The sequence below is a fragment of the Micropterus dolomieu genome, linkage group LG06, assembly GCF_021292245.1.
Source record: "Micropterus dolomieu isolate WLL.071019.BEF.003 ecotype Adirondacks linkage group LG06, ASM2129224v1, whole genome shotgun sequence".
In the NCBI taxonomy this organism is placed as follows: Eukaryota; Metazoa; Chordata; class Actinopteri; order Centrarchiformes; family Centrarchidae; genus Micropterus; species Micropterus dolomieu.
In genome coordinates, this window is record NC_060155.1 from 9,996,071 (window position 1) to 10,016,559 (window position 20,489).

General features: G+C 38.9%; 2 protein-coding genes across 3 annotated transcripts; one reads left to right on the forward strand and one right to left on the reverse strand.

The window, feature by feature from the left end:
* The first annotated feature begins 280 nt into the window (after positions 1-280).
* On the forward strand, positions 281-10,165 carry e2f5 (E2F transcription factor 5). Its single transcript, XM_046052550.1, has 9 exons — positions 281-415; positions 499-634; positions 2,536-2,645; positions 2,943-3,104; positions 3,732-3,840; positions 5,039-5,363; positions 7,413-7,550; positions 7,868-7,906; positions 9,037-10,165. Exons 2-9 carry the CDS (start codon positions 506-508, stop codon positions 9,111-9,113), a joined length of 1,089 nt encoding a protein of 362 aa, XP_045908506.1. The 5' UTR covers positions 281-415; positions 499-505; the 3' UTR covers positions 9,114-10,165.
* A 2,697-nt stretch (positions 10,166-12,862) lies between these two features.
* ackr4a (atypical chemokine receptor 4a) lies at positions 12,863-20,159 on the reverse strand. 2 transcript variants are annotated; one of them, XM_046052817.1, is made up of 3 exons: positions 20,144-20,159; positions 16,312-16,408; positions 12,863-14,191 (listed from the first exon to the last, which is right to left on the reverse strand). In XM_046052817.1, the coding sequence occupies exon 3, from the start codon at positions 14,174-14,176 to the stop codon at positions 13,079-13,081; it is 1,098 nt and encodes a 365-aa protein (XP_045908773.1). In that variant the 5' UTR covers positions 14,177-14,191; positions 16,312-16,408; positions 20,144-20,159; the 3' UTR covers positions 12,863-13,078. The 2 variants fall into 2 exon arrangements, with proteins under 2 accessions (XP_045908773.1, XP_045908772.1); XM_046052816.1 differs by lacking the exon at positions 20,144-20,159 and adding an exon at positions 20,086-20,116.
* Positions 20,160-20,489: the final 330 nt, after the last annotated feature.

Consider the following 20,489-nt stretch of genomic DNA (forward strand, 5'->3'; position numbering starts at 1 on the left):
GCAGGGGTCTTACACATACATCTTTTAATAAACTAAAATGTTATATGTTCTGAATGTAAGTGAACTTTTATTCTCGAGTCAAAACTATGAGACGGCGTTACTAAATTCAAATAAAAAGTACAGAATTTGAACTTACCACGAGTGTTTAGATTTTATTTGCTTAACTGTTCATGAACATTTCTTTTTCGGCTTCCGTGCAAATTCAGAATGAGGAGGGTTTGGTCTGGTACTGGGCCGTCCCGCGGTCCGTCCGGTTGAAACGGGGAGGGCGGGGTCATAAATGGGTGGGAAGTGCGCCACCAATGGGGGCGGGGGGCATCAACGGGACAAGGGTTGCTGTGGTAACTGTAACCTAACGTAACGTCCGTTGATTTAAAAACCTTGCAGGTAACTAACTGCCACGTCCCGTCGAGAGGTGAGAGTCATGAAAGAGATGTTCGTTTTCTGTAGTTGAACGCGGGCGGCTGACAGAAAATAAGTAGCCCCTCTCTTTTATAGAAAGAAGATGGAGTTAGGGACGACGGAGACTGTACGCTCGCCACCGAGCCGCCACGAGAAAAGTTTGGGGCTCCTCACGATGAAGTTTGTCAGTCTGCTTCAAGAAGCTAAGGATGGCGTCCTTGATTTGAAAGTGGTTAGTAAAATCTACGAGGGCAGGGCTCGGTGTTGTTTGTGGGTTGTTTGTTTGGTGAGGGTAATAATCGGTGTTCTGTAGTGCCACCTTCCAGATACCAGAACAAAGGGCTGTCAATCACAAACTGAGCCTGTCAGGTGCATTGATTTGCTTAACAGGTGTAACGTTAGCTGGCCGCCATTACCCAGGCCTCCTCGTTTGTGGGTTCAGTAACACCAACTCCCAAGAAGCAAAAAGCTGAACTGCTTTGCAGAGGCTGTGTGTACCGTTAGTTACGTTAAATTACCAGTTTGCAGTCATGTTGTAACGTTAAATGGCAATAACCCATTTTATACTGTAACGTTATATAAAAGTGAGATTAAGGGTACCAAAATGGATTATTGACACCCCCCCACCCGCGCCTTTTGTAGATATAAAGTAAACTAATAAAATAAACCTAAAGTTGTGAAGAAGTTGAAATTACCTAAGTGGAATTAATTTAATCAAATCAGAGTTGAGTTTAATTGCACATTTAAATTCATACTCCCCGGAAACCCCCTTAAATGTACCCTGAAGGTCCACAGAGGGCATTTAGAGAACCACCACATTACACCATCTTTGACATCACTCAGGCTGTCAAGCACAGTGGCTCTCAATCTTTTCATTTACTCATTTGGCTGACATGATTCTAACTGTGAAACAAAACAATGTCTGCTTCTGACCCCTGTGTCACTAGTACATGTCTATGGGTTATGGCCATAACAACCACAGAGTGATACATCGTTTTGTTTTTTATTTTAGGGCACAGAGGAGATGAAACTGACAACCAGTAATTCACATAGGAAAATACACAAAGATTAAGAGGAATGTCATGTAAAGAAAAGGGGGGGAGAAAGAGAAGAAATTGTGATAATGTGTTTTTTTTTCTTTTTCTATCAGATTTATCTTGTGTGTCTGTGGGGTGTCCTGACCCACATTGGAAACCAGTAGTCCAGCACAATCTTCTTCTAAGTCATCATGCCAGTTAGAGAGGCAAAAATAAGTCAACTGACAGAAAATTAATTGGCAACTATCTTGATAATTGATCTTTTTGTTTTTAGAGAAAAAATAACCAGCTTCTCCAGTGTGAGGAGCTGCTGATTTTATTAAGGTAAAGGGAATATCTTTGGTATTGGTTGAACAAGACATTTGAAGACGTCACCTTAGACTCGAGAAACTGGAATGGACATTTCTCACAATTTTTTTGATAGATTAAGCAATGATGTTGAAGATGATCAATGTAGTAATTGATAATGAAAATAGTCATTAGTTGCAGCAGCAGTGTACATGTCCCTTTGTGTCTCCTGCCATCCTTTAAATCATTCTGTTTTTCTTATTGCTGTCTTTTTATCAGCTATTACTAATCTCTAGATACAAGGAGTTGTTGTTTTTTTTTTAACCCCCTTCTCCTCAGATATTAAGGTTGTGATAGACTTTGTTGTGCCTACCTAGCTGCCTTTTAGTTTTTGGACTTGTGGATGTAGCTTTGCTAAAGCTACCTGAAGTGTCTTCCACAAATCTACCTTCAGTGATAAGTAGTTTTCCCTCTCTTCTTGCGCGCCAAAGCTGGTTAATGTTTACACAGCGGGCTTCTCAGACCTGTTCCCCCCCCTCCTTCCTCTTCTATTGTATAACTGTCCTCTTCTGCCAATGGCTTAATTTGCTGTTTGTGCAGCTTAATTGACCAAATCCTTCATTTGTTGACTTTGCTTGAGTCTCTCTCTCTCTCTCTCTCTCTTTTTCCACCTGAAGAAGTGTTTGCCACAGAAATGTTAGGTTTCATATAATGCCTCTTAAAAGTGTCTGTAATGTCTCTTATCAACAAGGGTTCATATTAAGCTGCCACAGAGTAAGACCCTTTCTGGAAATGTCTGAATTAACAGGCTGCGGACAGCTTGGCAGTGAAGCAGAAGAGGAGGATATACGACATCACAAACGTACTAGAAGGAGTGGGGTTAATTGAGAAGAAAAACAAGAACATAATCCAGTGGAGGTTTGAATAAAAACTATTTACTTTCTTACTGACATTTTTAGTTGCCTTCTCAGTATCTTTTCACTTTTGAATATTGTCATTGTGAATGTTTTTATACCACTTGATATTCTACTGTACATGAAAAGTAGCATCATCCTCACCTTAGACTCGGCAGCTGATTAATCAAAAGCATTTTAAGATGGCTGTTAATATGCCAAAATGGATGTTGTAGAGCAAATACTGACATGTAATGTTAAAACATGACTAGATGACTTATGTTCATGGTTTCTTCTAATTCGTTATCTTTCTTGTGTCCAGGGGAGAGAACTCGGGCAGCCAAACTCAGGAGGTAGCAGGTCAGGTGAAGGTTTTGAAGGCCCAAATCTCTGAGCTGGAGGCCCAAGAGAAAGAGCTGGACAACCAGAGGGCATGGCTAGAGGAGAACATCAAACACCTTAACCAGGATCCCATCACCAGCACATATCCTTGTAATGCTGTCTGGCATTAGATCGAGATGTTTTGCTTGTATTTGTTTTTTTTAAAGGTTGATCAGTTTTTGTTTAGTTTAGTTCAGGTCAGGGATTTTTCTGGATCTCCTTTCTTCACTCAGCCTGTTCTGTAATATTGGGTGCACAAACTGTAATTTCATTTTTTTTAACACATCACGTTGAAGCAAGTTTAAAAGTGGACTGGACACACCCCCATTCCTACAAAAAGCAGTTCACTGCTGGACAGGAAGTCTTACAAACTCACTACTACTTCTTGTTTGATGTCATTCCAGTGAAATGTCACTTGGTGTGTTTTGTATTCTTGATTCTTTTTGTCTCTCTCTACAGTTTGTAATTCTAGTTCTCTTGGGGCCCCATTTACTCATTTTAGACAGAAAAGAATCCCCACTTGACCGTTTTAGCATTGTTTGCTTATTGAACAGAGAAAATGCTATAAGGGGAGGATTATAAACATAATTACTATTCACTGTCAGTCTCTTGTGAAATCACAGCCAGGCTAATCCTGACTTGCACAATGCTCACAGTCTTGTTTTTCCAGCTTATTGTCTCCATTTTGCTCTCATATGGTCCTACTCCTGTTTCCTTAACACGTCTCCACTTATAAGTTTGTCACACATGAAGACATCTGCAGTGCCTTCAGCGGAGACACTCTTCTTGCTGTAGTGGCTCCTGCTGGGACACAGCTGGAGGTACCGCTACCTGAAATGGTTGGTCTCTCCACACAAGCTTTCTTTATTAATTGGGATAAATGAAAATTGATGTAGTTTCATAGTAATTGTCACCAGAAAGACAAGAATGCACAATAAGTACAGATAAAAAGATTCATGTTAACTAAATAATAAGTATATAAAATAAAGAATATTAACAGTAACAAGACAGCTGCTGCAGCAGACTGCCTACCACTTGGCAAAGTAAACCACATGTAGTCTGTTGCAACAATACGTTTCTTGTGGCATGTGAAGTTTAGCTGGAAATGGAAAACAGTCTTGCCAATAAGGCAAAGGGTTCTCACCACATTTGGTTGTACAGGCTGGTGTGTATTTCTTTTGCATGAATAGACATACTCTGAACATAATTATAAACGCAACACTTCTGGTTTTGCCCCCATTCATCATAAGCTGAACTCAAAGATCTAAGATTTTCTCTATGTACACAAAAGGCCTATTTCTCTCAAATATTGTTCAGAAATCCGTCAAAATCTGTATCAGTGAGCACTTCTCCTTTGCCGAGATAATCCATCCACCTCACAGGTGTGGCATATCAAGATGCTGATCAGACAGCATAGATATTGCATAGGTGTGCCTTAGGCTGGCCACAATAAACGACCACTCTGAAATTTTTACGTGCCAAGTTCAGCTCCATGTGATACCTGCTTACAGTCTGTGGAGTGAGGCTTAGATCAGCTCAGATTCATAAACATCGCAGACTACTCTCCTCTGTAAGAAATTACACCTGTGGCCACTTGGGGGCAGCAGAAACAAGCTGTGAACATAACGCACCTTTTCTCCTTTTCAGTTGATCTGGCAAACTTGTTAGCAAACAGTTGGCCATTTAAACATCCAGCAGATATGGAGTAACATGTATTTATTTGGAGTTGTGTTTCTTGACACATTAATTAATGTAAATCCAATAGTCTCTTTTAGCTCTGTTTCTGGTGTCTACCAACCTCCTGAGGGAAATATTAGGCCCTTTGGCTGCTAAATGCTCAAACATGTTCACCAGGTAGTCGCTAACTGTATCTATGTCTTAGAGTTGAGGCAAACTGCAATATCATGTGATAATTTTCTGTTTGTCACTAAGACAATTTCACATAGAAATAGACACGTGATCCATTGTGTGTATGTAGTAATAATTGATTACAGCCGCTGTAATTGGTAAATGTATCTCCATACTGCTGCTCCTTAGGGCCAGTGTGATCAGAAGAAGTACCAGGTGAACCTACGCAGCCACTCAGCTCCCATCCAGGTCATGCTCATCAACAGGGATTCAGACTCCACAATACCCGTGGTCTTCTCTGTGCCGCCCACTGATGACATCTGTCCAATGCCTACTCCACCCAGCACCCCCGCTAGCCTGCAGAGGTTCCCACACTCGACGTCCATGTACTCCACTTCCAACACCACCACCTCCTACTGCAGCCAGGACTCTCTCTGCTCAGACCACCAGATGGTGTTGCCAGAACATGATGAAGCACTAACGCCATCATCCAGCCCTCCTGATGTACAGATGGGTAAGGACAGGGACTTTGAGATTTAAGTTTCTCTTGAAAACCACCACGGGCCATTGTTACCGAATGGCTTTTCTAGGACAAAAGCTTAGCTTTAAACTCCAATTATAATATTTTGTGCAGATACATAGTTTATACATTCAGTCAAAGCTTTAAATATAATAAAGGATAATTAATTAATTGACCTTCTCAATCCACACAGTATGTCTAGTAATGGTTAAAAAATAAAACAGGCCTCACAAAAAATCTCTTACACATTGAATAAATCATCTTTTGTAAACCGAAATAAACCATTCATTCACATATATCATTCATCTATACCAAGAAGCTTGCTTTACAGTACCCCCAGAGTACTGTTGCACTGGGGCAGTTTCATTTTTCTTTCTGAAATCCTCCGTCATGAGCTGGCTGAAATAACATCTTCCCCCATGAGTCAGCTACACTTGTAGCTGACAGTTATCACTTTTATTTTGTGTCATATCATAATGGCTGAATGCACTGGAAGTTTCAGTATTAAGAGAGCAGAGATAAGAGAAAATCACACCGAAACAAGCCTACTGGACATTGCCGCTTAATTGGGCCCACCTAGCTAAAACTAATGCAAGATAATAATATGACAGCCCTGCAATAAACCCTAGAAGGTTATAATGTTGTTTTATGTTTGTTAAAACTATTTTAGAAAGGTTGATTCAACCGAATTTGCAATTTCCAGCTTTCGTTTTTACTCTCTACACTCATGGTACACTTACTCTCCTTGAAATTGGAATGGGGAGGGTTACAACCTCTCCTTTCACAAGCATTTTCTTTCCTTTCCATCAACCTTAACTTGTAAATGTTGTGTGTCTAATTTCTTTTGTATAAAATATTCTAGTTTGGCAGTGAGTAAGATTTCTAGACACCTTCCACAACAGTTCTAGTGGTAAGAAAGAAACAACATCTTAAGGTAAAGCACAAGAAAGGCCACAAAGTTCTTCCACTGATGTCTGTAATCTGTCTGTGATCTTTGAATCTGTTTGCAACAGTAGATTCTGATTGTAATGAAATTGGATGTGGATTGGCATATGATAAACTTCAAAACTGTTCTCTACTTGCACAGACAATGACGTTAACAGGCAGAATTGCATCTCTGTAATATGATGTGGAAGATGCATCCTGTCTTTATATCACATGACAGCCTGATGCGTTTGCATCTGTTCCCACACCATGTGATGGGAATTGTCCTGGGTAGGAGAACTGCATTTGAAGACAAACCACTTCCTTATCCGGAACTAGGTTTATGAGAAAAGGTTTAGTCACTATATTTGTAACTGTTAACTAACTTGCTCTCACATTGTGAAAGAAGAACACTCCTCAAACCTTCCTTTTTAAAAAAAAATAAAAAATCAGTAACACAATAGAGATTTACTACATGATTTTTACTGTTGTTTACGCAATGGCTTGACCAAGAGAAAGCCTGGGTTTAGAGATGCTGTTAAATGTAGTATTTTACCATTGACTAGAGCCAGATAAAAATAAGTTTGGATACAGGGGGTTCTGTGTTTCATGGCCAGTTACTTCCTGGAGTATGCTAAGCTAATGAGCTGCTGGCTGTAGCCTCATATTTACAGACATGACAGAAATGAGTGTCAATCTTCTTATCTAAATCTCTGAAAAAAAGTAATTATGCACATTCCCCAAATTGTAACTCTTGCTGAATTCAAATTTCTGGACTTCAGCACACTTGGCAAACCCGCTTGCTGAGGGCTGATAGGAAATCCACAATCAAGCAGTCTTCCAGAGAGTCTTCTGGGGATAAAAACTTCACCACACTTGGCTAAGAAAATTACAGACAATTCATAAGGATATGGATGATGATGATGACGATTAAAAAAAAAATAAGAGCCATATTTGAACATGTTGCAGAAGGTATGAGAAACAAGCTGCAAGTCCAGTTTGTGCACATTTTGATTCAGCCCTGTATGTTGTTTGTAGTAATGATGCAGGTTTAATTTTTCTAAAAGTGGCATTACTGTTAACGGAGTATTCTTGTTGCACCTCCCATGCTACCTGCAGAGTGCCACAATCAGTCAGCAGCTGTGTTGGAGCAGCAGCAGATGGACCTGGCGGGCCCAGAGTTCCAGTCTGTGCTGGACGTGAGCAGCCTGCTGAAGCTCAGTGTTGCTGGAGACCACATGAAAGACGACAGAGAGGGTAAAGCAGAGGGATGTGAACAGAGTTTATTCTGCAATTGCTTCCAGCAGTGACGCTCGGGGGCAGTTTAAGTTTGCATCACATTGGTTTCAGTTATGGTTCTGGCTTGCTTTTTATTTTTATTTTTTTTCAGAGGTTTGATCCCAAGATTTATTACTCAGACTGATGAGAGAGAATGGCTGAATGTTGTGATACACTGCTTCATCCAGCTTGGGTGGTTGTGAATTGCTGTTGTGTATTCTAATAATGAATGGTTGACTATACTATAGAAACCTCTTTTTTTTTTTTTTTTTTTTTTTTTTTGAATTCTCTTGTAGGAGCTGTTGACCTGATTGATGAGCTAATGTCTACTGATGGTAAGAGTCTCAAAATCTGGCTTAACTAACCTTTTTTATTAAGGAAGAATTGGCTATTACAATATATTTAGAAGGGTAATCAACAAAAACTAAACAGTGCTTTGAGCAAAGGTCAGAATGCTAACATGCGCACAGTGACAATGCTAACATGCAGATATTTGGAAGGTGTAATGTGTAGTCTTAGTTTATTTATGTTAGCCTGCTAACATTGAGAGGGAAACCATGGACATCATTGCCAAAAAGAGAGAGGTCCTGTCGGGTCATCAAACTTCCTCAATTCTCAGGCCATTGACCTGAAACATTTGCCAAATCTCTAGAAACTGGAGTAAAACGGAATCACCTAAAATTGCTGAAGTATTTCCTTCAGGTTAAATCTGGCGGACGAAGTTAATTTACAAACTACCACCCAATTTCTGCCCTTCCATGTTTTTCAAAGATTTTGTAGAAGTTGGTTTACAATAGAATAATCAAACATCTGCAGGAGTGGAACAACCTGTATGAACACCAATATAGATTTAGCAACAATGGAATGAAATAGCTGTGCTTTTAACTGTTTAACACAGAATTCACACCGCTTTAAATAACAATGAATATGGGTTAGGAATATTTCTTGACTTATCTAAAGCTTTTGACATAGACACTCTTAACCATGGCATCTTACTCCAGTATTGTTACATTATGGTTTTACTGGAATCACTTCTACATGGTTTTACACAACTGTTAACATTATTGTATGGACGTCGGATAGGGCCATTATAAGAAGCGGGGTCCTGCACCGATCTATTCTAGGACCACTCCTGTTCCTTATTTATATGAATGCCCTGGCTGTAGCATCATCCACCATGTTCCTAGTACTTTTTGTCTAATCAATTTATTTCTCTCACATACTAACTTCTCTGTACTGATGGCCAAAGTTAACACTAATTTAGGAAGAATTTCCAATGGTTTCAAATTAAACAAATTAACTCTCAATGTCAAAAAATCCAATTGTATCATATTTACTTCAAAAGACGATTGTAAATCTACCTGTTGCCAATTACACATGTCTCATCCACAAGTTTCCTTGACTGATGGGAACTCCAAGCTGGAAGAATCCTATTCAGTTTGTTTGCTTCTCTCTCCTCACGCAGGTATAGATTACAACTTCAACCTGGATGACAATGAGGGAGTGTGTGACCTGTTTGATGTGCAGATCCTCAATTATTGATGGCAAACATCGCCTCTGTTTGCTTATACAATCCCTCTCTAAAGATGCTTCAGACATACCTCTTGAAATTTTTGTTGTTCACAGTTTTTGTTAACTGCACAGCTGGTGCTTAAACATACCATCTTTCAAAAAAAACATTACACACATTAGATTTCACTACTGTCTGCCAGAAAACTTCACTTTACTATACTGGCCTTTTGCCCTCTGCCTGCACAAAACAAAGTGCCTGATTTAAACTACTGTAAGATATTTATTGTAACTGAGTCCATTGGGGGTTTACTGGGTAAATATCAACCTCATTCCAGAGAAATGAGGTGTGTTAGTGGAAGAAAGCCAGGACAAATCCTTCAGCCTCTCACTGCACTTCTGTGTGTTTTGTATCTTTGTATTTTTCCACATCCAGTGGAAAGCCTGAGACTTGAAGACAACCTCTTTACTTTCACTTGGGATTGTGACAGTGTTTTGCTTTAGTGGATATTTACTTTAACGTAACAATTAAGTATTGGATTCTTTCTAACATTTGATACAGGGTTCATGACGTAGTTCAGGGTATGTAAGTAACTTTCTTTACATGAAAAGCATATTTTGTGGAAACCTAACCAATTCCATAGTTGTATTTCATGAAATGGCATATTGTATTTAATGAGTGAATGTTTTTGTTACATTTTGTAACCTCGTTCTCATGTAAAAATGCCACAAAATTTTCTCTTCTAAATTATTGTGACACTGCCGTTTTAGGCCTCTTGAGTTTTGTTTTAAAAAAGTCTTTATAATTATATTGTATATTTAAATAACTAATATTTTGTACTTAATTTAAGAAAAAATAATAATTCTTGGTTCTAGTTTGTTTAAACTGAGACTGGTTAACTGCCTTAATCGTAATTTAAAAAGTGAATTAGCCATATCTGAAACCTCAGATGCTAAAGAGCCTTAAGTGGAATGTTTGGTATATTTTTAGTGTTCTTTGATTACAAGAAGTAATTTTTTTTTTTTTTTTTTTTTTGATACATTTTGTTAATGTGTACATTTTCAATAAATGTATACAATCTCAACTTGGAAATGTTTCTTTTCTGACAAGTAATGCTTGTAGTTTAATTTAAAAATGAAAAGGGGAAAACAATCGCACATTACTTCAACATGTACTTAACTTTTATGTTGCGTAAGAGTTGTTTATCAAGGTTGTCTTAAACCACTCAGAAGACTTATCACACATTAGCTAAGAGTTTATTTTTTGGCTAATTAAAATGTTTTCAGTTAACGGGTGGCAAACCTCAGTCAAATGGTTTCCACATGAGACGGCACACATGCCAGAGTATGACCTGCAGCATCACTTGATTTGTACCAGCTGGGAGATGGGAAGATGACTAAAAGCATTCAAGATCATTGTTTTTTTCTAATATAATCTATGAGGAACTTCTCATTTTTCAAATTCTGTTTTGTTTGACATGACAACATAAACCAGCGCATACGTATGTCTAAGACGGAAAAAAATGCTAAATATTTAAATTATGTAATGCTGTGAACAATTACAGGCCCATATCAAACCTCCCATTTTAAGTACATGACTTAGCACCTTCTTGGCTGTAAACAATAGTGTTGATGTTTTCCAGTCAGGATTTCGACTATAGCAACGTGATTGCTCTTATCAAGGTCTTCAAAGACATTCACTTATACGCAGACAGTAGTCTTGGTATTATTAGATCTCAGTGCTGTATTCAACACAGTCGATCACAATATAGTACTTTACAACTTTGTGGGTATTGGTAATTACACATCTGAGTGTACAAAAATAACATGGAGCTTCGTAAGGCTTCATTCTTAGGCCTCTTCTGCTCTACATGCTCCCACTAGCTCATATGGGGAAATCCTACCATAATTATACAGACGAAACACAGATTTATAAAACAACAGGTATCAATCAACAGGTAACTATGGTCCTATATGCTAATTTTTTATGTACTCACATAATCTTTGTACTTGCTCACAGAATAACATGTTGCACCACATTCAATTAATCAGAACTGTGTACCTTATACAATCTGGACCTTGTTTTAGATCTAGTTTTAACGGATTGTAAATGCACTGCAATTATAAAAAATAAAATATATAAATGTTTATTACGCTTGTATTTGTTTTATTTTAAACTTCATTGTATTTATTTCTTCTATTTTATTACTTTATAGCATGTTTTATTATCCAGCATTGTAACTTTTAGCTATCATACATTGTTGTTTTTATTGTTAGCAATTTTGTTTGCAAACATTGTTTTACATCTCGACGCCATTGTAAATGAGGATACCTCTTTACTTCTATACAGATTGTATGTATAGAAACACTGATGAAGTGCATTCAACAAATCAATGATTAAATGTGCCAAAATGTCCTCCAGTTTAACAAAGATAAGAGCAAAATAATCTTTTTATATTGTTGTGTATCTTATATATTTTTATTATACCTTTCTGTGTTATGTAAAGCACTCTGAACTGCCTTGTTGTTTAAGGGGTATACAAACAACCCTTTGAACAAGGGTATGTTGCAACAAGTTGGCAAGGGAAAGAAAAACAATGTTTATACAGTGTTTGCTAATACTGGACCTTTTACCTTTGTATGACTAAATGTTTGAATGTTTGCCACCCCAGTTTTAAACCAAAACATCATGGCTCTACTTCCATCATCAACTCATAAAAAGGTTACATGAAGTTGTGTAGTCTGTTGTGCAGAATTGTCTGTCTGCTCAGAGGTAAACTGCAAAGCACATGGGGAGCAAATGTGTCTCAGATGTTCTCAGGAATTCAGGAAACAACAAAGCTGTTTTTCCCTCATGAAAGGGAGTTAAATCCCACTGGATGTACATGTAGATTTGGCTAAAGACTCTGCACTACCACCAGTGAAAAAAAGCTCTCTGGGAGATGATTTTATATGTGCTTGAGCTTATAAATAAAACACATGATCAGAAAGCGCATAGTTCAACTGGAACAAAATCATGCTTTCTCACTACATATCAGTGGTGCATGTGTAGTACCTCTGGTTTATAGCATGTGCAGAAGTGCAACATCAAGTGGATCAGGAGTATTAAGTTGATTACAGCAACATTTAAAAGGTTAAAAAGTTGTTTTTCTCCAAAGGAGCAAAGTTCCAGCTCACTCATAGTTTCACAAATAGATCTCGTTTTTCTTTGATTTCATTCCTAGCTGTATAGTGTGTAATGAAGAGTATCAAATTCAAGCATTAATCTTATTTGTACTTTGTACCGTGTGGGTAGCTGGAAGAGTGTTGAATATTTCTTGTGGAATTCTGGAGGTTACCTCTCAAAAAAACTAAACACAACCAAATCCAAGCATGTGAGTCATCCTACAAAGGTTTTTTTTGACTCTATAGACCTTGTTTCTGTATCAAAGTTCAAATAGTTAATTGTTATGGCTACTATTTAAAAACGTTTTCATTTTATTTCCATCCATAAGTAACATAATGACAGCATGTATGACTATTTTGGTCATAGAGGTTTGCTACACTTTCTGTAATAAAACATCTAAAGGCAAGTTTCAAATGGGGGTCTGTGGTCTAATTTGTGTTAAGTAAGTAAGATGGTAAACATTATACGTGCTAAACGTGCTCAAAGCATCGCAGCTGTAAGTGGGCTACAGTTTCACAGAGCTGCTGGCATGTCTGTAGACTTTTAGTCTTGTTTAATCACCTTTTGGACCCGGGTATAAAAACATCAAAACAAACATATTGTATTCATCACTCACTTGAGAGAAAAAAAACATACTGTTCTTTATTGCTTGAAAGTACAGACAGAGACAAAAAAAATGTATATATTGCTTGAACTCATTTTTAATAAACTGGAGGAGGAAAAGACTTAACAGTAACAACCTCCTGTTTATGGTGTGCAGGGAATTGAGAGTTAAAACGTCAAAAATATGTACAACTTAATGACTTTCCAACATAGTGCCACAAGTGGTAACTCATATTGAGAATGTGTTTGTCTCTTGGGATGCACTGTGGGAGTTAAATGACATATCCATGCCTTCCTCTGCAGGATTTGGCCTCCTCTTCCTCCTCTTCTCGCCAAACTTCTTGGCCACTTTCAGCATGTGCTGCCTGAAGGAGGACCCCATGAAGGCGTACAGGATCGGGTTGAGGCAGCAGTGAGTGAGGGCCAAGCTCCCAGTCACCTGAGCCGTCTGGTCCAACAATTTACTCGTACCACAGTGGGTCACTAAGGCGTAGACTGAGTCCATCGCTCGATACAACTTCAGCACATTATAAGGCAGCTGAGTGACCACAAACACCCCCACTACTATCAGGAGAACACGTAGAGCCTTCCACTTCTTGCCTCTGCTCTCGATGGGGAGCACCTTTAGTGCTCGGCCTACGCTCCAGTAACAGATCACCATAACCAGGAGAGGAAGCAGGAATCCCAGCAGCACCTCTGTCATCTCCAGTGCAGCTTTCCCCACTCCAGCCATTGTTGGAGGGTAGATGGCCATACACACGCTCCGATTAGACGCCCATCTCACTTCTGAGAGTATTAAATCAGGAAGACCGAGCATGAAAGCTGTCGCCCAAACAACTAAACACACCTTCCAACAGTGTCTCCTGGTGAATATCCTCTGCAGCCGCCCTCTTCGGTCCTCACCGTGCGCCCTGGCTAATGCCAAGTAGCGATCCATGCTGATGCAGGCCAGCAGCAGCATGCAGCAGGTGAAATTGACTGTGTAGCAGGCCGACACGATCTTACATACCGCCTCGCCCAGCTCCCAGCCCCTCGCCGCATCAGCAGCCCAGAAAGGCAGCGTGAAGAGCAGGAGCAGGTCGGCCACAGCCAGGTGGGTCAGGAAGGTGTCCATCATGGTCTTGAGGCGTTTGTGGTAGGCGTAGACAGCCACGACTAAGGTGTTTCCAGCCAGTCCCACCACCAGACACACGGTATACATGATCGGTAGGAAGAGGGCTGCGAAGGAACGGACATCACCCTTCTCACAGAGGGTGGGGTAGTCATCATAGCTGAAGTTGAAACTGATGTTTTCATGGTAATAGTAGTCGTCCTCTGAGACATCCATGCTATTCAGATGAAGCTGTAAGGGAGGACATTTTCAATCACTTATCTTTGGCTTTAAAACATTCACAGCTCTGCTGGTGCAGCAATGTACATAAAATGTTGGAGAGAAACTTTGTACATTTCTTCAGTTGTTGTACTTTAAGTCACAGTGAAATGGCAGTTAGACCATCTTTAGCTTTTGCAATGTGAGAAATGTCTGAGTGAAACGGTAAATGGCAAATGGTATGTGGGCAGGATTTACTGACAAGATCTGAAATCTCTGAAATTTTATTGGATTGTGAAAAGAAGTGACCGTGAATATAGCTACGTGAGCTCCATACCTACTCTAATATTGCGTTGCTAGCAACCCGCACTTAAAGGTCAAATGCAGTTTTATAGAGAGACAAAGTGGAACCAGAACTTTTGGATTCTGTTCCAGAGGTAACAAAAAATCATTCAAAATCCCACTGAAATTTGTAACAACGCTTAATAACTAAATATCCAGCCTTGAAATACAGACTTTCTCAAACGTATGTTGTAAAGTTCACTCCATATATTTAGATAAGGACCTAATATGGTTACTTATCTAGGATTCCTGTTTTTTAATGGACTCTAACAAACACCATTTCCCGTACCGTAATCTATAGACCTTTGCAGGCTAAACGTAATGTGCATGTCAAGGGATTGTGGTTAGCTCAGACATGTTTGTAAAAATGGCAGGACTGGAGAAAAAAAGAGGAATTTTTATGTAACAATATTCAAAAATGATCATTTTGACACATCTTTGAGCTTGAGCAATACTGTGTTCACACTAAGAGTTGACAGAGAAAACATCTTAAACCAAGAGGGAACACACATGTTAAAGGGCCAAAAGTCACAAATGTCATGATAATTTACTTTAATGCCACAAGCAACTGTGGAGCCAGAGTCTGGATTTCATGTTGCGGTTACAATAAAACTTTCAGAAATTAGCTTATTTGTTCCAAAACAGGAAAATACTGTACATGGACACGAAGTAAACCTGTAGTTTGGGGAAAATCTATCTTAAGAGACATTCAAGTCTGCAAATGATTTTGTGATTGTGGGCTAATTATTGTGCCGTGATAACATCACCGTCAACATCTGGACATCATGTCCTGACCTCAACTGTTCCTCCCTGTTGTGCCTTCGCCCAGATAAATAATGTGAGTTAATCTGGCCTCTCTGCAGCGTGATAAGTTCAAAGTGCAGAGTACAGATTGTATAAACTATCCAATTCCCGTGGAGATCCCCCAGATGAGATTTCTGCTCTGCGTAAATTAAAACTAGTTGGCTAGTTGAAACAAGGACACCTCTTCAAACACAGCCATCAATTATTAAAGTAGTAGTATTTAGTAACTGAGTACCTTAGCACTGGTTGACCACATAATAAATGCAATGGTGCAAAGTAGTTAAATACATTTACTCAAATATTGTACTTTTGCAATTTTGAGACTTACTTTACTTGAGTATTTTCATTATATGCTTCTTTATGGTTCTACTCGACTACAAGTAAGTAGGAAGTACTTTTTTACTCCATGGTGTTTATCTAACAGATGCAGTAGAGTAACTAATTAACTTTTTCCTAGCTCTGCCTTAAACATGAATACATCTTTAGATAGTTACAAGTTACTTGCAAATAAATATGCATAGGCTACATACAAATATATGATGGTATATAACATGCAGTGATGGAGGAATAACAGTACAGGACAGTAAGAGAACAATGTGCAGAGAGACAATAGTAAGAAAATCATCTCAATACAATAAATGTGAGGGGAACATTATGAAATTATGCCTTACACGTATACCCTAATGAACACTGAGCTCTTTTTTCATTCATTCATTTTTTTCAACAAAAAATACAAGTTAGATCTGTCATTCTTTGTATCTTATGCATCAGCTCTAACATAAAAGATAAACATAAAGCAACCTACAGCTAAAATACATTCTTGATTCAATTTAAATCTAAGGGGAATACTCGGATTGGCACAAATAGAAGAAATCCGATTCAATCAAATATAAAATTGCAAATTACTTGTAAATGTTTACAACATTACAGGATTATAGTACAGTACAGGCTTTGTCTGTAATGCGAATACACCCAAGAATCACCTAAGAATCTGAAACCAGTCTTACCGTTAGTCACTACTTTGCTCCTCTGGCCAGAGGGTTGGGAATCAGTCCAGTTTAAATCCAGCTGAGTCTTGTAGCTCCGCACACTGTGAACACACTTCTGAGAAGGATGACTCAGAGAGAGAGAGACGGAAAGAAAGAGAGAGAGAAAGAAGTCAAGTGACAAAAGACAGAAACCAAGTCACAACCACATTATCTGTTTACTGTGTTAATTGAGGAAAGCATTTTTATTGTTTAAACAACCGTGAGCTGATATGTTAACAAATGCATTTCATCACAAAAGGAAATAAGTATAAACACAAACAATAAGTATAAAAGTTTAAACTGACAGAAGATGTTTAACTTGGCAGTGAAAACAGAACATTATGCAAAAATACATTTTGCACCTTAAATATGTGATATTACAGTCATTACTCAGTTTTAAAGGATAGTACCACTTAAATCATAGACCTGTGGTGTCTTTGCTTGTGTGTTTATTTTACACCCACACCCACAGTGTTAATAACCACGCTGCAGCTAAAACCACAAGGAATGTTTCACTTGTAGTCCATCAAGATTTGGCAGAGGCACGTTGTTTCTTTGTTGTAAAAATGTTTCCCTCTTCTATTCTGGTTTCCCTCTGAGGCCAGCTGTTACTCAGCTGCTCCGCCCAGTAAGAGAGAGAAAACATATACACTGGATTCTTGTTTTCAGTACAAAATTAGTTTGGGTTTTTATTGGCTACAAAGCACACATATGTTTTGAAAATATCACATACACATGTAGAGAAAAAACACGTAAAGTATCTCATGTTAATGTGAGTGTTATTCTCCTTCTATTGTCAACATGAGGGATTATACTCAATGGTTTGGATAAAATTGTTTACCATCACTGAAAAGAACGTAAACGTAATTTTCAAAATGTATTATGTGGATGTTGGACAGTAAAGGTTACAGGGAGGGGGGCTATGGCTGAATTAAGCTGTTAGGAGGCACAGCAGGGTTTATCTGCTCGTGAAGACTGGTGATGAAGGGACATCCCACAGTCCAAAGACATGAAGGTCAGGTGAATTGTCTAAAGACTGTAGTTCAATCAGAGACTTGATTGAGTGAATAACAATAATTTCCTAATATATGATACACTGGGATAAGAATTTGAAATTTCATTTTTAGCGATTAGACCCCATCGTGATGATGAAGTATTTTAAAAAGGGGTGGAGCTGCAGAGGCATAGAAATCCTCCTCCTCCCAGTGGAGTGTAGAGACTGGCGGCGGTGAGATGAATAGGTGAAGAAGATGTTGGGTATCAGGATGAGAAGAGGGGAAGGATTCTGCTGAGCTAAAGTGAGCCTGGATCTGCTGAGCAGCAGGTGAATGGGGTGAAGGAGAGGCGCAGTGATTCGTAGGCCTACTGAAATGAAAGCTGTCAGCAGAGGAGAGAACAGATTTAAAGTGTGATTTTATATTTATAGTGACTTCATGATTGGCTGAGCTGATTGCGGTGAAACCTGATTGTAAAACTAGGTGAGAAGGCCCATAGTCAGCTGATAGGGGCAGGAAGAGAAAGAGTGTTTATAAGAGAAAGTGCTTTCCCGAAAGTAGACCCTTGCCACTTCCTCTCCCTCACGGAGTGTCCTCTGGTCCGAATCACCCTCACAGCCATATCAAGTTCCCTTAACGCATAGGGTATAAATACAACCAAGTTTTGGATGAACTTCCCTCTCTCTTGCAGAAATAGGATCTGACTTTTGAGCAGCACTATCATTCACTGCTTTCATACAACAGTTGACTGATTATAATTCAGGATTGATGTTGAAGAAAAGTGTGTGAACATTTGTCATTTATTTTAATATATGTACCAAATTATTTTGGTTAGATTTTGAATATTTCTTTAAGACGTTGGCTAGCTCAGCTATTCATTTATGAAAATGAGACATTCTATATTTTTATGAAATGATTTATATTGATTGTAAAAGAGTAGGCCATGTATGTTGAACCTCTTTATTTTCTATGGAAAATATAATGGCCCAATATCAATGTCCCTCCTAAACCCTAAACCCTCAGCCCTGAACCCTCACAGACTTAACAGATGTCACCTGGTAAATGATTGAGTGCAAGTGGGAATGAGACAGCATTAATCATGTTAGTTGATTATGTGTCGGACCGTCTGCATAGACAAGCAAACAGTGTGGAAGTAGGTAAGGGTAGGGAAGAGCAAGTACTTTTGGAAAGGCCCAGAGAGAGTGAATGAGTGACGCATAATTAAGGTAAGTCTTCCTTCCTTTCTTCCTTAAGGAGGCTCTATAGCCGCTGTTCGACCAAAGGTACCGAAAAGAGATCTGGGGACTTAAAAGTCCCCAGATCTCTTTTCAATGATCTACAAGGTTCCTTCAGCTCACAACACTGTTGTTTGCGTTTTCATTTCATTAATTAGGCAAATTAACCAGCTAACGAGGGGCTTGTAGCCAATTCTGTGGTCTGGTCGCTGCCTTGCTGCCAGACTGCCACACCGACCACTGATCGCTACCACAGTCTCTAAGGGAAGGCTCCTTTCTTTTCCTTGTTACACAAACTGTGGCTGTACACATTAAAAAAGGTCAGTTTCAAGTTTTCATAGAGTCTATGGTTCCAAAGTAGACCTAAACTGACCTTAAGTCATTTAAATATCTCAACTGGCAGATACAATTTTTTTTTGTCTAATAGAGAGGAATGGATCAAAGCAATTTTCTACTGTATCAGGCTTAAGAATGAACTTGAACAAATCTGTTTATTATTTACATTAAAAAGATAAACAGACTTAAACAAGCATACTTTCCTAATAAACTACCTTACGCTGCGCAACGCATGATTGACAGGATGGCTCCACTTCTCCACCATCAGCCACTATCGTGCTCACAGTTTTGAACAAACAGGTTAAGGCCGCGACCAGCGAACATGAAACTAGAATTAGACTCTGTATTGACTGCTGCTTATTTGTTTAGCATTATTGGCTTTTTGATGCATCCTCCAATTAGTACAGTGCTACGTATGATAATATGCTTGCTATTGTGTGCCGGCGGCCATCAGTGCGTAAAATAATAACACTTAAATATTATACCTATCATAAAGGGCGAAATTGCGTCTCTCCTTGAACAATAGTATTCCCTCAGTATTAGATAGTAGAACTCTACCATTCAGTGAAAGATGCTTCATCCACCACATGTTGAACCTTTTCTCATTATTTGTTTAATCATAGGGCTGAAGTTTAGGTTATTGCAGAGTTTTTCATTCTTATCACACCCAGGTATGTAACTGGGTTCTTCACAGGGATATCATTAACTTCTGATAGTTCACATTCCTTAAGTGATAGCCTAATAAACAGATTTGTTCAAGTTCATTCTTAAGCCTGATACAGTAGAAAATTCCTCAACACATCTAATTGCTTTGATCCATTCCTCTCTATTAGACACAAAAAAAAAAAAAAAAGAAATTTGTATCATCTGCCAGTTGAGATAATTTAAATGATCTAAGGTCTACTTTGGAACCATAGACTGTATAAAAACTTGAAACTGACCTTTTTTAATGTGTACTGCCACAGTTTGTGTAACAAGGAACAGAAAGGAGCCTTCCCTTAGAGACTGTGGTAGCGATCAGTGGTCGGTGTGGCAGAGACCAGACCACAGAATTGGCTACAACCCCTGCTGCAGCTGACATAGGCTGTAGCCATACAAAGCGATGCACAGACATCATTATTTGTAACCACTATCCATGAGCAACATTATAAATGTACATCAGATTTGACTGGAATATACACACTCACGTCTGTGTCGCCTGAACATCGGAGGAACGTGATGTTTAACGAGCTTAATTAGGCCTACCTGCTATAATCAGCTGTTCCGCTTGTTTTGGAGAGGAGGAGACCGACTTCGACTGTGTAAAAACCTCCTGACTGATGAAAACTAAAAACAACAACTCAGTATTTAGCGTAAACACACCGCTGCACGCTGGCTGCTATTTCCAATATATTTAATGTCAACATACGATCTCAGGCTGACATCGGGGAGACTTGTGTGATTATTTGACTGTTGATTTTGATTTATTGGTTTGCAAACAAAGGTGGAAAAGAGACGCTGGCTGCATAACGTGAGCCGCCGAATGCAAAACCGTGGTCAGGTCAGCCGCCGTCTGATTTCTGTTGCGCCGAAAGCAGTGTTATTATGGTAA

What these genes read in the sequence shown, in the direction of transcription:
- e2f5 (XM_046052550.1), top strand. Translation starts at nt 506, where the DNA reads ATGGAGTTAGGGACGACGGAGACTGTACGCTCGCCACCGAGCCGCCAC. An exon ending in AGGTACCGCTACCTGAAATG is followed by an intron (nt 3,841 to 5,038) that starts GTTGGTCTCTCC and finishes GCTGCTCCTTAG; the next exon opens with GGCCAGTGTGATCAGAAGAA. An exon ending in CATGAAAGACGACAGAGAGG is followed by an intron (nt 7,551 to 7,867) that starts GTAAAGCAGAGG and finishes ATTCTCTTGTAG; the next exon opens with GAGCTGTTGACCTGATTGAT.
- ackr4a (XM_046052817.1), bottom strand. Translation starts at nt 14,176, where the DNA reads ATGGATGTCTCAGAGGACGACTACTATTACCATGAAAACATCAGTTTC.